Here is a 15,850-nt window from a genome sequence, read left to right on the forward strand (position 1 = left end):
TATTATTCTTTTAATCATAGCTTAGACCAATATTGTAGATTTATTATTTTTTAACTTACTGATGTGAGACTACTCATTTAAATACTAGATAATAATTATGATTAACATTTACTCATTGCATACTTATTACCAGGAAAGAGATTTTTTATTGTAGTAAAGTATACATAACACAACATTTACCATTTTAACAATTTTTAAAATTGAAGTATAGTTGATTTATAATATTGTTTAGTTTCAGGTGTACAGCAAGTGATTCAGTTATATATATATATTTTTTCAGATTATTTTTCATTATAGGTTATTATAAGATACTGAATATAATTCCCTGTACTGTAGAGTAAATCTTTGTAATTTATCTATTTTGTGTATAATAGGTTGTATCTGTTAATCCCATACACCCAATTTTTACCCCCCCTTCCCTCTCCCCTTTGGTAATCATAAGTTTGTTTTCTATGTCTGTGAGTCTCTTTCTGTTTTGTATATAGACTCATTTGTATTATTTTTTAGATATAAGTGATATAAAGCATTTGTCTTTCCTCTGTCTGACTTACATCAATAACTATAACATTTTCCAGGTCCATCCATGTTGCCTCAAATTGCGATATTTCATTCTTTTTTATGGCTAATATTCCATTGTATATATATACCACATCTTCTTAGGCCACTTATCTTGTTGATGGGCACTTGGGATATTTTGATGTCTTGGCTATTGTAAACAGTGCTGCTATGAACATTGGGGTGCATGCATCTTTTTGAATTAGAGTTTTCATTTTTCCTGGATATACACCCAGGAGTGGAATTGCTGGATCATATGGTAGTTCTATTTTTAGTTTTTTAAGGAACCTCCATACAGTTTTCCATAGTGGCTGCACCAATTTACATTCCCACCAACAGTGTAGGAGGATTCCCTTTTCTCCATACCCTCTCAAGCATTTATTATTTATAGACCTTACAGATGGCCATTTACAGATGACCATTCTGACTGGTGTGAGGTGGTACTCATTGTGGTTTTGATTTACATTTCTCTAATAATTAGCGATGTTGAGCATCTTTCCATGTCCCTTTTCATGTGGCCTTTAATTCGGCCATCTGTATGTCTTCTTTAGGGAAATGTCTATTTAAGTCTTCTCCCCATTTTTTGTTTGGGTTGTTTGTTTTTTCAATATTGGGTTGTATAAGCTCTTCATATAATTTGGATATTAACCCCTTATCAGTCTCATTGTCTGCAAATATTTTCTCCCAGTCCATAGGTTGTCTTTTCATTTTGTTGATAGTTTCCTTTGCTGTGCAAAAGCTTTTAAGTTTGATTAGGTCCCATTTGTTTATTTTGCCTTTATTTCTTTTACTTTGGAAGACTGATCTAAGAAAATATTGCTATGATTTAGGTCAGAGAATGTTTTGCCTATGTTTTCTTGTAGGAGTTTTATGGTATCACATCTTATGTTTAGGTCTTTAAACCATTTTGAGTTTATTTTTATATGTGCTGTGAGGGAGTGTTCTAATTTCATTGATTTACATGTAGCTCTCCAGCTTTCCCAGCACCACTTGTTGAAGAGACTGTCTTTTCTCCATTATATATTGTTGCCTTCTTTGTCATAGATTGACTGTAGGTGTGTGGGTTTATTTCTGGGCTCTCTGTTCTGTTCTATTTACCTATGTGTCTCTTTCTGTGCCAGTGCCATGCTGTTTTGATTACCATAGTTGAGTAGTATTGTCTGAAGTCTGGAAGGGTTATGCCTCCAGCTTTGTTCTTTTTACCTCAGGATTGCTTTGGCAATTCTGGGTCTTTTGTGGTTCCATATAAATTTTAGAATTATTTGCTCTAGATATGTGGAAAATGTCATGGATATTTTGATAGGGATCACATTAAATCTGTAGATTGCTTTGGGTAGTATGGCCACTTTAACGATATTAATTCTTCCAATCCAAGAGCATGGGATATTATTTCCATTTCTTTGAATCATCTCCAATTTCCTTTATCAAAGTTTTATAGTTTTCAGTGTATAGGTCTTTCACTTCCTTGATTATGTTTATTCCTAGGTATTTTTTATGTGATTTTAAACGGAATTTTTTTTTAACTTTCTCCTTCTGATATTTCACTATTAGTGTAAAGAAATGCAACAGATTTCTATATGTTAATCTTGTGTCCTGCTGCCTTGCTGAATTCATTTATTAGTTCTAATAGTTTTTGTGTGGAGACTTTAGGGTTCTCTATATAGAGTATCATGTCATCTGCAAATAGTGACAGTTTTACCTCTTCCTTTCTAATTTGGATAACTTTTATTTCTTTTTCTTATCTGATTGCTGTAGCATCCTTGTATTGTTCCTGAATTTAGCAGGAAGGCTTTCAGTTTTCATTGTTGAGTATTATACTTGCTGTGGGTTTGTCATAAATGGCTTTTATTATATTGAGATATGTTCCCTCTATACCCACTTTAGTGAGAGTTTTTCTTGTGAGTGGATGTTTAATTTTGTCAAATGCTTTTTCTTTGTCTACTGAGATGATCAGGTGGTTTTTGTCTTTCCTTTTGTTAATGCAGTACATCACACTGATTGATTGGCATATGTTGAACCAGCCTTGTGACCATGGAGTGAATCCAACTTGATCATGGTGTATGATCCTTTTTATATATTGTTGGATTCGGTTTACTAATATTTTGTTGAGGATTTTTGCAACTATATTCAACAAAGATATTGGCCTCTAATTTTCTTTTTTGATAGTGTCTTTATCTGGTTTGGGTATCAGGTTGATGGTGGCTTCATAGAATGACTTAGGAGTGTTCCCTCCTCTTCAATCTTTTGGAATAGTTTGAGGATAGGCATAAATTCTTCTTTGTATGTTTGTTTTTGTTGTTGAGTTGTAGGAATTCTTTATATATTGTGGATACTAATATGTGTGTTGCAAATATTTTCTCCAATTCTTTTCTTTTCACTCTCTCTCTCTTTTTTTTTTGGCTGTATCAGGTCTTAGTTGTGGCATGCGGGATCTTCATTGTGGCATGTGGGATCTTTTGTTGCGGTGCACGGGCTTGTCTTTAGTTGTGGCATGCAGGCTCTAGAGTGCATGGGCTTAGTTGCCCTGCAGCATGTGGGATCTTAGTTCCTCGACCAGGGGTCAAACCTGCGTCCTCTGCATTGGAAGGCAGATTCTTAACCACTGGACCACCAAGGAAGTCCCTCTTTTCACCCTCTTGATAGTGACCTTTAATAAACAAGTTTTAAATTTTGATTTAGTCCAATTTATCTATTTTTTCTTTTGTTTGCCTGTGCTTTTGGTATCATATCCAATAACCTATCACCAAATCTGTTGTCACGAAGCTTTCCCCCTATGTTTTCTTGTAAGAATTTTATGGTTTTAGGTCTTAAGTTTAGGTCTTTTTTCCATTTTGAGTTAATTTTTGTATATGGTTTTTGGTAAGGGCTCAACTTCATTACAACTTGAGCCAGTTTTCCTAGCAACATCTGTTGAAAAGATTGTCTTTTCCCCATTAAATTGTCTTGGCACTTTTGTTAAAAATCAGTTGACAATATACACAAAGGTTTGTTTCTGGGGTCGCTATTATATTCTGTTTGCTCTTTGTCTGTCCAGTGCTGCACTGTTTTGATAACTGTAGCTTTGTAGTAAGTTTTGAAATCAAGATCAGCAAACCCTCTAACTTTGTTCTCTTTTTCAAGATTTCTTTGGCTGTTCAGGCCACTGAAATTTCATATGAATTTTAGGATACGTTTTTCTATTTCCACCAAAGCACCCCTGGGATTTTGATAGGGATTGTATTTAATCTGTATATCACTTGGAGTGGTACTGTCATCTTAACATTATCATCTTCTATTGATGAACATGAGATGTCTTTCCATTTGTTTATGTTTTCTTTAATTTCTTTCAGAAATATTATGTAGCTTTCACCATACAAACCTTTGATCTCCTTGGTTAATTTATTCCTAAGTAGTTTATTCTTTTTGATGCAAAATAGTTGCAAGTGGAATGGATGCTATTGTAAATGGAATTGTTTTTATAATTTGCATGGGGAGGGGTTTTCTCATTGTTAATGTATAGGAATGAAATTGATTTTTTGCATGTTGATTTTGTATCCAGCAACTTTGCTGAATTCATTTATTAGCTCTAATATTTTTTGTGGAATCCTTAGGGTTTTCTATGTAAAAGATTGTGTCAGAGAATAGAGATAACCTTACTTCTTCCTTTCCAATTTAAATGCATTTTCTTTTTCTTGCCTAAGTGGTCTGGGTAGACCTTCCAATACTATGTTGAACAGAAATGGTGAATGCAAACTTCCTTCTCTTGTTGCTGACCTTAAGGGAAAAATTTTCAGTCTTTCAACATTGTATCATGTTATCTATGGGTTTTTCATATATGGCTTTATCATGTTGAGGAGGCTTCTTCTATTATTAATTTGTTGAGTGTTTCTTTTATCATGAGTGGGTGTTGGATTTTGTTAAATGCAGTGTGTTACATTAATTGATGTGTGCTGAACTATCCTTGAACATGCTGAATCATCCAGGAATACATCCCACTTGGTCATGGTGTATAATCCTTTTTATATGTTGTTGATTTAATATGCTATAGATATATCCTTATGGTTACCATGGGTATTACATATAACATCCTAAATGTTATAACAATCTAACTTGAATTAATACCAACTTATTTACAGCCACATAACAAAATTCTTCTCCTATACAATTCTGTTCTCCCTTTGTTATTAATGTCAAAATGTGGCATCTGGGGGCTTCCCTGGTGGCGCAGTTGTTGGGAGTCTGCCTGCCAATGCAGGGGACATGGGCTCGCACCCTGGTCTGGGAAGATCCCACATGCCGTGGAGCAATTGGGTCCGTGAGCCACAATTACTGAGCCTGCACATGTGGAGCCTGTGCTCCGCAACAAGAGAGGCCGCAATAGTGAGAAGCCCATGCCCCACGATGAAGAGTGGCCCCTGATTGCCACAACTAGAGAAAGCCCTCGCACAGAAACAAAGACCCAACACAGCCATAAATTAATTAATTAATTAATTTTAAAAAATGTTGCACCTGTATATAATGTGTGCCCAATAACATAGATTTGTAAATATTTTTATCTATTTGTCTTGTAAATTCTGTAGAAAATAAAAAGTGGAGTTACAAACCAAAATTATGAAAATATTTGCCCATGTATTTTACTCTACTGGAGTAGAGTTTCTTCATATACTGTATATCTTCAACCTGAAGGACTCCCTTTAGCATTTATCATAGGCCATCTGGCCTCTAAGGTTTTGGTGAGAAATTGAGTGACAGTCTTATTCAGGATCTGTTGTATTCAATGAGTCACTTTTCTCTTGTTGCTTTCAAGTGTCTCTGTCTTTGGCTTTTGAAAATTTGACTACATTATTTCTCAGTCTGGGTCTATGTGGGTTTATCCTACCTGGGGATTGTTGAGCTTCTTGTAAATTCATGTCTTTTTAAAAAAATATTTATTTATTTATTTATTTATGGCTGCATTGGGTCTTCGTTGCTGTGCATGGGCTTTCTCTAGTTGTGGCAAGTGGGGGCTACTCTTCATTGTGGTATGTGGGCTTCTCATTGCAGTGGCTTCTCTTGTTGTGGAGCATGGGCTCTTGGCACATGGGCTTCAGTAGCTGTGGCTTGTGGGCTCTAGAGCGCAGGCTCAGTAGTTGTGGCACATGGGCTTAGTTGCTCTGAGGCATGTGGGATCTTCCTGGACCATGGCTTGAACCCATGTCCCCTTCATTGGCAGGTGGATTCTTAACCACTATGCCACCAGGGAAGCCCCAGATTCATGTCTTTTATCAAATTTTTAAAGTCTGGGGCCACTATTCATTCAAATAACCTCTCTACCCCTTCTCTATCTCTTCTGTTTCTGGGACTCCATAATGCATATGTTGATCTCTGCAAGTCCCTTATGCACTTTTCTTCATTTGGGTTTCTATTTGCCTCTTACACTGAATATAAAATAATATATTATTTAATATATTCAAGTTTGCTGATTTTTTTTTTGTCTAATCATGTCCACTGTTGAACCCCTCTAGTAAATTTTTCACATCAATTATTGTATATTGTAGCTCCAGAATTTGTTTGGTTCCATTTGTTGATATTCTCATTTTATTCATGTGATTTTCCTGGTTTCCTTTAGTTATTTGTCCATATTGTCACTTAGCTCTTTGACCATATTTAAGACAATTGTTTAAAAATCTTCGCCTACTAGGTCCGTGACTGGGCTTCCTCAAGGACAGTTCCTGTCAATTAACTTTGTTCCTTTTCATGAGTCATATTTCCTGTTTCTTCATGTGCTTTATGTTTTGTATTGTAAATTGGACACTATTAAAAAGTGTTAATTCTGGAAATCAGATTTTCCCCCTTCCCCAGTTTCAATGTTTTTGATTGTTAAAAGCTGTGGTAATCTGATACTTTTTCTAATTATTTTTGCATAGACTGTTTCTTACATGCATGATAACTTAAAAGTCATTTTCTGTTTTTTAAAAATATTTATTTATTTATTTGCCTGTGCTGGGTCTTTGTTGTGGCATGTGGGATCTTTAGTTGTGGCATGTGGAATCATTATTTTTAAGTTGCTGCATGCGGACTCTTAGAGTCTTAACCACTAGACCACCAGGCAAGTCCCTAAAAGCCTTTTTCTTTAGTTCATTTTGTGTATATCTGCTTTTAACTGTTTTGACAGAGATTTTCTTGAATGCCAGAAGCTGAAACAAACAACACACGAACACACACACACAAGAGAACAGCCACCTTCCCTAGTCTTTGCAGGTTGGTTCTGTGCTGGGTCATTCCTTCACCATTTAGCTAGAATTGCTCTGAGCCTAGGTATCACCCCAAGGTGAAATCTTGTCTTCTCAAGATTAAGTAAGACTTCTTGGCATGCTTCTTGTGTGGACATGTATATATCTTTTTTTTTTTTTTTTTTTTTTTTTTGCTGCACCGTGTGGCATATGGGAACATAGTTCCCTGAACAGGGAGCAAACCCGCACCCCCTGCAGTGGAAGCGGAGTCTTAACCACTGGATCACCAGGGAAGTCCCTGTGTGGACATGTGTATGTCTTAGTAAAGTCCCCCCTATATACATCTGCTTTTGAATGTCTTAATTTCCCAGAGTTTTACCCTAGCTTTTCCTCCAGGCCATAGTTTGTGTCCCCACCAATATCTCTTGCCCCAGGCATTCCACCTTGAAGGTTTTATGAGCAGTGCATGCTCATTTCCCCACCTGCATTCTGAGTAATGTGAAACAGTAATGTGCCTTGCAGCAGTCCTTCAAGTATCCTCAAGATAGGTTAGAACAGAGATACACAATAATTTGCAAACATGGTCTGCTCTGCTCCCTCAAGTTTGAGGAGAAACTGGGTTGCCACCAGGTCAAGACCAAGATCACTGTTGTGCTGGGGAGGGGTGGGGAAAGAGTAAACATGCTACAAAACATTACTAACATTTTGAAGATGGCTTTTCTTAATTGAGCATTTTCTTGTTTCAAAAAAACCTTTGACTGTTTCTCAGAGGTACTACAAAGTTGGTTCAGAAAGCTTCTGGGTTTTTTTTTGTTGTTGTTTTTCAGTTTCTATGGGAAAACAATAGCTTGGAGCTTCCTAGTTCAACATTTTGGTAACGTCATTTGCAGGAACTGTATTTTTCACATATTTCCCATTCCAACAATTTTTATTTTAAAATGAAGAAATTGGGACTTAGGAAGTTTTACAAATTGCCAAAAATTACAGAGCTTGTTAATGGAGTTGGGATTATACTCTTCTAATGAGAAGTGGCTTTGTCTTATTTACCATATATTGGGAGCTCATAGCATCTGACAAGATGTTTACCTCATATTTAACTGGCTGGGGTAGAATTAAGCAGGAAGGGGACTGTCTTAGCTTGAGCTACTATAACAAAATACCATAGACTGAGTGGCTTAAACAACAGACATTTATTTCTCACAGTTCTAGAGGCTAAGAAGTCCCAATAGCAAAGTGCTGGCAGATTTGGTGAAGGTCCATTTCCTGGGTTGTAGACAGCTGCTGTCTCACTGTGTGCTTGGTGCATACACGAGGCATTCCTTATAAGGGCAATACTCCCATCATAAGTGTGCCACCTAATCTAAAACTAATTAATCTCCCTAAGGCCCCATCTCCAAATACCATCACATTGCAGATTAGGGCTTCCACACATGAATTCTTGGATGGGGTGGAGGGGGAATTTCCTTATTCACCGAAAAGAAACTTTAATATAATGGTATTAAGCAGCGATGGGCTTCAAATTACTTTGTTCAGAATCCTCATGCTGAAGGACGTGAATCACAATTTGAACAAATGCAAAGGCATACTATGTTTTGGGACAGAAAGACAGTATCATAAATGTCATTTCTCCCAAAGTAAGTGTATAAATTTAGTGTAATTCCAATTAGAATATCAAAGCGTTTTTGTAATTTGAGAAAACTATCTTAATTTATATAGAAAGAAAATTAACTTAGATTAGCCAATAAAACTGAAAAACAGGGAGTGGGGGACTTGCTGTAATACTTAGTATCAAAATACAATAAGGCTAATATGTTATCAATTAATATGGTGTTAGTATAGGAATAGAAAAACAGATTAATTAAGTAAAAGAATATAGAAATAGGTCTTGGTATAAATCAAAATATAAGGCAGTTTAAGTTGAATGAAGAAAAGATCATATGGTTAAAGGATTACATAGCAAAGTTTTAGTTGAGTAGGAAAAGTGTTGTATCAGTAAAGGATTAAGAACAGGTCTTTCCCACTGATTCATCTCTGGAAAAATGACTTTAGATTTGCCTTTCTACCAGTTTCCTTGAAGAAAACACCACTGTAAATCTCTCATCTGTAGCCTGTATCTGGATGGGGCGAACTGTTAACTGGCATGTAGACATTGACAGCCTATATAAGTAAGGCATCACAAGTCTTGGGAAACCAAGGCAGTGGCTTCTCTGTGCTTAAATGATTATCATTGTTACAAGTGAGTGTGCCCCATGTGATGGTGGCACACTGTGCAGATGCCCTGGTTGATTATTATAAAATATGCTGGATGAGAATGTTAATGTTTCCCAGTGCTGAGGTGAACCACGCCCATTTTGATCTTTTCTCCTCTGTGCAGTACTGAAGCAGTGGAAGCTGTGCTTGCTTGGATAGTTGCAGGACTGTTGATGAACATGCTGTGAAGACATTTTTTTGTCAGGACAAATCTAATAATAAACTTAATGCCAGGTTAAATCTTATTCTCTCTCTTTTTTTGATTGCTAGTTCAAATCTGTGATTGCTTCTGGTGGACATGCAGGTGTCAGAGCTGTGTGACTTGCTGATAAACTGGCTGCTGGATTATTTTAACAAATTGTGCTTGTATAACTGGCAACCCATCTGGAAGAAAAGAAAATGAACCCTCATATATGACATTAAAAATTCAATTCTAGATGGATTAAATATTAATATATTGCAAAAAGGAAATAGACAATTTATAAGAAAACCTAAGAAATAACATATATAATCTAGAGATTAAAATATCTCTATAACCAATCCATAAACTTCCTAATGTCTAATACATGTAGAAGTCTTCAAAACTGACAAAAAGATAAATAATCCTATAGGAAAATAGGCTAATATGAAAATTTACAAAGAAGCAAATCTAGGAAAAGGTGAGGTTTATACTCATCAGACAAACATGAATTTTAGTATAATACCACCTATTGCATGGCTGGAGGAAACTTGTCTTTTTGAAAATAACTGATTGCATCTTAAAATTTTAAAATAGCACATATCCTTTGATCTAGCAGTCTCTTGCCTAAAATCTATCCCCCAGAAATAAAAATAAAAGGTAAGGGCCAATATAAGGGTGTTTACTATAGTATTGTTTGTGATGGCAAATAACTAGCAACAAGTTGAATTAGTAGGGGGATGGCTGAATAAATTTATAGCACACAATATCACTGAATACTGTGCAGCAACTGCTTATCTTACTCTATCTGACCATTATAATCATTATTGTTGCTAGGCCTTGGCACTGACCAGCTATAGGCAGCAAGAGGTAATCCTCCTTATTTGGTCTGGATTAGAGTTCCTAGTTGCTCTGGTGATTTCAAAGCTGCACCAGCACAAAGGGATAACACTTAAGGAATATGAGAGAATGCTTAATGAGAAATGGAAGAAAAGAGAGGATAATTTAGATTCACATAGATATACATGTATCTTATTTGGATACCTTACCTCACAAAGTCAACCTATGGCATTTATAATCTTATCTCAAGACCAACCTTCAAATATGCTAATAATAAGCCATGCAGTGCTATAGTTATAGTAGCATAGTATTATTCTGGGTTTAAAAGAAATTGATATATTTGAAAGCAGCCTAAGGTTTGTGTTACATACTCATTTTTTATCACTATTCAAAAAGAGCACTAAATGCTTTCTATATGTCAAGTTATTGTGGAAAGGAATCAAAAATCCTCATAAAGATTTGCTTTTAATAAAAGAATTCTGTTTAGGTCTGAGATCTCCCTTTTCAGTGCCATTTTCCTGAAGGAAACAAACAAACTAGAGGTGGGGGAAATTGATTGACTGTGGCAGGTTAGAGAAAAAAAATAGTCTGAGTTTAAAACTCAAGCTGAAATGCAAGAGTTGATGTTTTACTCAATGGCATACAAAAAAATGTAAGAGTGACATGTTTTCCTCATTTAAAAAATGTCAAATTTCTAATACCAATACTGGTTACGTGGACTATTAAAATTTCTGATAAATGTTTCTGAAAAACTAATTATCTCTAACAAGTTTGTGCATGTATTACTAAGTGATATGACCATTAAATGTATGTGATTCAATCACCTGTTGCAAAATCATGCTATAATCTACTGTGGTCTCAGTAGAGACCACACAGAGATTAATGATATGACATTTGAGAGTAAATTTAAATAACTAGATTTGTTACCATTCCAATTTTTAAAATTCGTATTTTATCGTAAAGATATGATTGTAGAAATATCTTCTGTAAAATATCTGCATCTAAGTGGGAATGTGAATCCACTATAACATGTACTCCATATAGTTTCCCTACTCCTATCCCTATCTTTTTTAATTTTCAGAAGTTTAAAAGAAACAGCATAAACAACAGAATAAACTCATATACTATTACAATTCAGAATTAACTAATATTTTGTTTATTTACTTGGAATCTTTATTTCTTTTTAATGAGATAGATATTTAGATACAAAACTGAAGTATCCTTTAACTACTATGTTTGGCCCCATTTCCCTTCTACTGCCTTTCTTTTTAGAGACAACCACTTTTGGGAATTGAGTGTGTATTCTTCCAATCCATTCTTCATAGTTTTACATAAAAATGTTCACCATAACCAATGCTTTAATACTAGTGTTGGTTAGTGTTGATTTAATTCAAATTCATACAGGTATAATTATAATATATTCACTTCATTTGTTTTCACTCTACATGATTTTCATATCTTTCTCTATTAATACATATAGATTTAATTTGTTAAACTTAACTACTAGAGAATATTATACAGTGTGACTGCATCACATTTTATTCATCCATTTCAAAAGTGACAGACATTTGTTTCCAATATTTTGCTAATATAACTCATGCTGCAATGAACATAAAGGTGCAGGACTCCCTGGGTACATGTATCAGTTTCTTCACTATATGTGTGTATACTCAAGAGTGGGTATTCTGGAATCTGTTTTCGAAATTCTTTCCTACCCTGAGGTTTGAAAAAATTCTCCTATAAAATTCTTATATTACTAAGTTTTGCTCTTTGCATTCTAATCTTCACAACACTTTTGGATTTTTAAATAAATACTTTAATGTATAACAACAGCAAAGATCTAATATTTTTCCATATGAAGAGTCAATTACCCTGAGACCATTTTTTAAATCATCCAGATTTTCCTACCAACTTGTGATTACCACCTCTATCAATTGCTAATTCCCCATAAAGATATGCATATGTTTCTGGATATAATATTCTGTCACAATCTTTGTTTTCTATTACTGCATCAAGAGCAAATAATTTTGATGACTATACATGTAGCAAAACATGTAACAAAAAAATGACAATTTTGGGCTTCCCTGGTGGCACAGTGGTTGAGAGTCCGCCTGCCGAGGCAGGCGACACGGGTTCGTGCCCCGGTCTGGGAAGATCCCACATGCCGCGGAGCGGCTAGGCCCATGAGCCATGGCCGTTGAGCCTGCGCGTCCAGAGCCTGTGCTCTGCAACAGGAGAGGCCCACATACCGAAAAAAAAAAAGACAATTTTGTCTCTTAATTTCACATCTTAATACCTTGCATATCTTTGTCTGAATGCATCAAGTAGGCCTTCCAGAACCATGTTGATTAGTGTCCATGACTGGATCCTTACTTTAATGAGAATGCTCCTAAAAGTACAGCAGGAACAATGTTTGTTGTGGGGGTCTTGGGGGTGTAGGTTTTCATGATACTGTGATAGTTATTAAATTCTCAGTATATTACATTTTGAGCTGTTGCTGAAGGATTTTCCACATTCATGTGACTTTACTGTAAAATGAATTTTCTGATATACTGTTTAATACGAATTCTCTTGAAGGTGTTCCCAAATTCAGGGCATTCATAGAGTTTTAATGAGTATGAATTCTCTGGTGTCTAATATGATGTGACTTCTGGCTAAAAGCTTTTCCACATTCATTACACTGATAAGGTTTTTCTCCAGTGTGGATTCTCATATGCAGAGCAAGAGTTGAGAACTGAGAGAAGGCTTTCCCACATTCATTACAACCATAGGGCTTCTCACCTGTATGGCTTCTCATATGCACAGTAAGAGATGAGCTTTGACAGAAGGCTTTCCCACATATTTTACATTCATAAGGCTTATCACCTGTATGAATTCTCACATGTACAATGAGAGACGTGATTCGAGAGAAGGCTTTTCCACATTTATTACATTCATAGGGTTTCTCTCCTGTATGAATATTGTGATGTTTAATGAGGTACTGCTTCTGCCTAAAGATTGTTCCACATTCATTACATTTATAGGGTTTCTCTCCAATATGAATTTTCTCATGCTCAGTGAGGTTTGATTTCCCACTGAAGGCTTTTCCACATTCCTTACATATATAAGGTTTCTCTCCTGTATGACTTCTCTGGTGTCTAATGAGGCTTGACTTCTGAATGAAAGCTTTCCCACACCCTTTACATTCATAAGGTTTCTCACCAGTATGAATTCTTTGATGGATAATGAGGTTTTCCTTCTGGCTAAAGGCTTTTCCACACTCATTACATTTAAAGGGTTTCTTTCCACTATGGATATTCTGATGTTTAACGAGGTATTGCTTCTGGCTGAAGGCTCTTCCACATTGATTACATTCAAATGGTTTCTCTCCTGTATGAATTTTCTCATGCTCAGAGAGATATGATTTTCCATTGAAGGCTTTGCCACATTCCTTACATACATAGGGTTTGTTTCCAATATGATTTCTGTGGTGTTTAATAAGGCTTGGCATCTGAATAGAAGCTTTCCCACATTCATAAGTTTTCTCTCCAGTATGATGTTTTTGATGAGTAAGCAAGTTTCCCTTCTGGCTGAAGGCTTTTCCACATTTATTACATTTATATGGTTTCTTTCCTGTATGACTTCTCAAATGTAGAGTAAGGGATGAGACTCGAGAGAATTCTTTACCACATTCATTACATTCATGTGATTTCTCTCCAGTATGCATTTTCTTATGCTCTATGAGGTTTTGCTTCAGGTTAAATGTTTTTCCACAGTCATTACATTCATAAGGTTTCTCTCCAGCATGAATTTGATCATGCTGAAGGAGATCTGATTCAGGCTGAAGGCTTTCCAACATTCTTATCATGCACAGATACCTTCTCCAACAAGAATTCCTTAGTATCTCTTGACATGTGACATGGATGAAAGCTTTTCCACATTCAGTAAATTCATATGGTTTCTCTCCAATAGTAATTCTCAGCTATCTAACAAAGTTGAATATATGATGAAAAACTTTTCACATTGGTTATCCTGTGATTAGCTGATTACAAATTGGGATGAAATATAGCATCCTCATTATATTCTTAATGGTTCTTGCTTAGACAGCTTCTCTCATATTTAAGTGTAAATTAAATGTTCCAAACTCGTTTAAACTGAGTCCCATACACAGAGGAGTTGTCTTAAAGAATCAATGTCTGTACTCAGAGGAAATACTTTTCTGCTACCTAGGTTTTCTGAGTTTTTCTTTAGCTGTGCTTTCACGGAGAAGGATGAGACTTAACCCACAAGTCTTTCCTGTTGTGTCTTTATTTACTTATAAATTTCCCAGGCCTTTTCTAAAAAGGAGTACAAAAAAAAAATCATCATTGAAAAGAGTTAATAACTGTAAAATATTTAATGCCTGGCATGTAGTAAACATTCAATAAAGTAGCTATCATCATCATCAATATCACACTTGTAAATTTTCCCACTATTTTTAATAAAATTTCAAAAATATGCAATTTAAAAATAGACTCTTTATTTCAAACCTAACCTACCAGTATAAAAGAAAGCTCAAATGCAAATAACATCCATGGGTGCATGTAGCTTAAACTGCTTTTAAATGAAGCAATGTATACTTTATAAATCAGTAAAGTAAGGGAAAACATAAAGAACAGGTGACAAACAGGATGAAAGACAAACACATAACATTTGGAAAGCCTAGGATGAAGGGATAAAAAATAAAATGAATAGGAGTATTAATAAGGGCTATGTGGTTAAATAAGACATTTATTTCTACATTTTCCTGAAACTCCATTAAAATGACAATAGGGGATGAAGGGCATTACTCATAAAATCTAAAAGGTTGAGGAGACAACAGTGAATGAAAGTATTAGGAAATTTTGAAAGAAAAGCAAATAAAGGACTGTACATTAACAGCAGAACTGAGTGGCTTAAATAAAATGCTAGCAGATGAGGATGCCACTTAGAAGCAAGGTAATCTGTGACACAGCTGTCAACAGAAAGGCACTATAACTGGAGACATTGCATGAGAGTGGAAGGTGGGGCTTATAAAATGAAAGGAGCAGCTGATACACCCAATTCTCCTAACTGGAAAGAAATAGGAATTTATTATCCAGACAAAGTACAACTGCGAAACTCCAAATTTAGTGATGACAGGGAAAGTAGATGAGAGTACCATACTGAAAGAAGTGGATGAGTAAAAGTTTATATATAGTATAGGCTCCCAACTTCTTTCTTCTGCTAGACTCTAAGAATGCTGGTAGTTGTTAGATAATGGAAGCGTTCTTGTTTGAAAAAATGAGAAGATCATGAGAACACCTACAGATACTGACATTTGGAGTCATATAAAAGACTTAGATATCTGACTGAGTGCTGCACAGTGAAGCCCACCATTTTACAAGACCCACCCATGGACACAGAGATTACAATAATCTTTCTGGTACCTCAATGTATTAATGTAGAGTTAAAGATCACAAAAATTGGACAAAAGCCATAATGTGAAAGATCAAACAAATAGGAAAAAACAAGGCAAGGAACAGAAGAGCACATACATACAACATATAATTAGTATCACAGAAAGCTAAGAGATTATATAGCAATGAAATATTAACAGGATTCTATAAATAAGTGCTTTTGGAAATAAACAGTATGATGCTAACCTTAAAAATTCAATAGGTTGGGAAACAAAATACAGAATATCTCCCAGAATAAAAAAATTTAAAAAAAAAAAGGAAGGAAGGGAGAAAGGAATAAAGAAAGAGAGTAATGACTGGGAAATTAGTAGTTTAGTGGAGGAATCCAGGAGTTTCAAGAGAAAATATGAAGCACCAGAGAAAGGAGTTTCAGAGAAAAT

At 35.3% G+C, this 15,850-nt stretch overlaps 1 protein-coding gene across 4 annotated transcripts in view; it reads right to left on the reverse strand.

Annotated features, from left to right (window-relative positions):
- The window catches only part of ZNF260 (zinc finger protein 260), a 210,170-nt gene that overhangs the window by 45,255 nt on the left and 149,065 nt on the right, over window positions 1-15,850 (reverse strand). For 2 of the 4 annotated variants that reach the window (XM_030874715.3, XM_060288832.2), the window contains exon 2: window positions 6,964-14,330. In XM_030874715.3, coding sequence (XP_030730575.1) covers window positions 12,623-13,861 — 1,239 coding nt within the window. In that variant the 5' untranslated portion in view covers window positions 13,862-14,330 and the 3' untranslated portion in view covers window positions 6,964-12,622. Of the gene's footprint in view, window positions 1-717; window positions 725-6,963; window positions 14,331-15,850 lie in introns of those variants that run through there. The other 2 variants (XM_070044176.1, XR_009559992.2) reach the window with 2 other exon arrangements.

Source organism: Globicephala melas, chromosome 19 (genome assembly GCF_963455315.2).
Source record: "Globicephala melas chromosome 19, mGloMel1.2, whole genome shotgun sequence".
NCBI lineage: Eukaryota > Metazoa > Chordata > Mammalia > Artiodactyla > Delphinidae > Globicephala > Globicephala melas.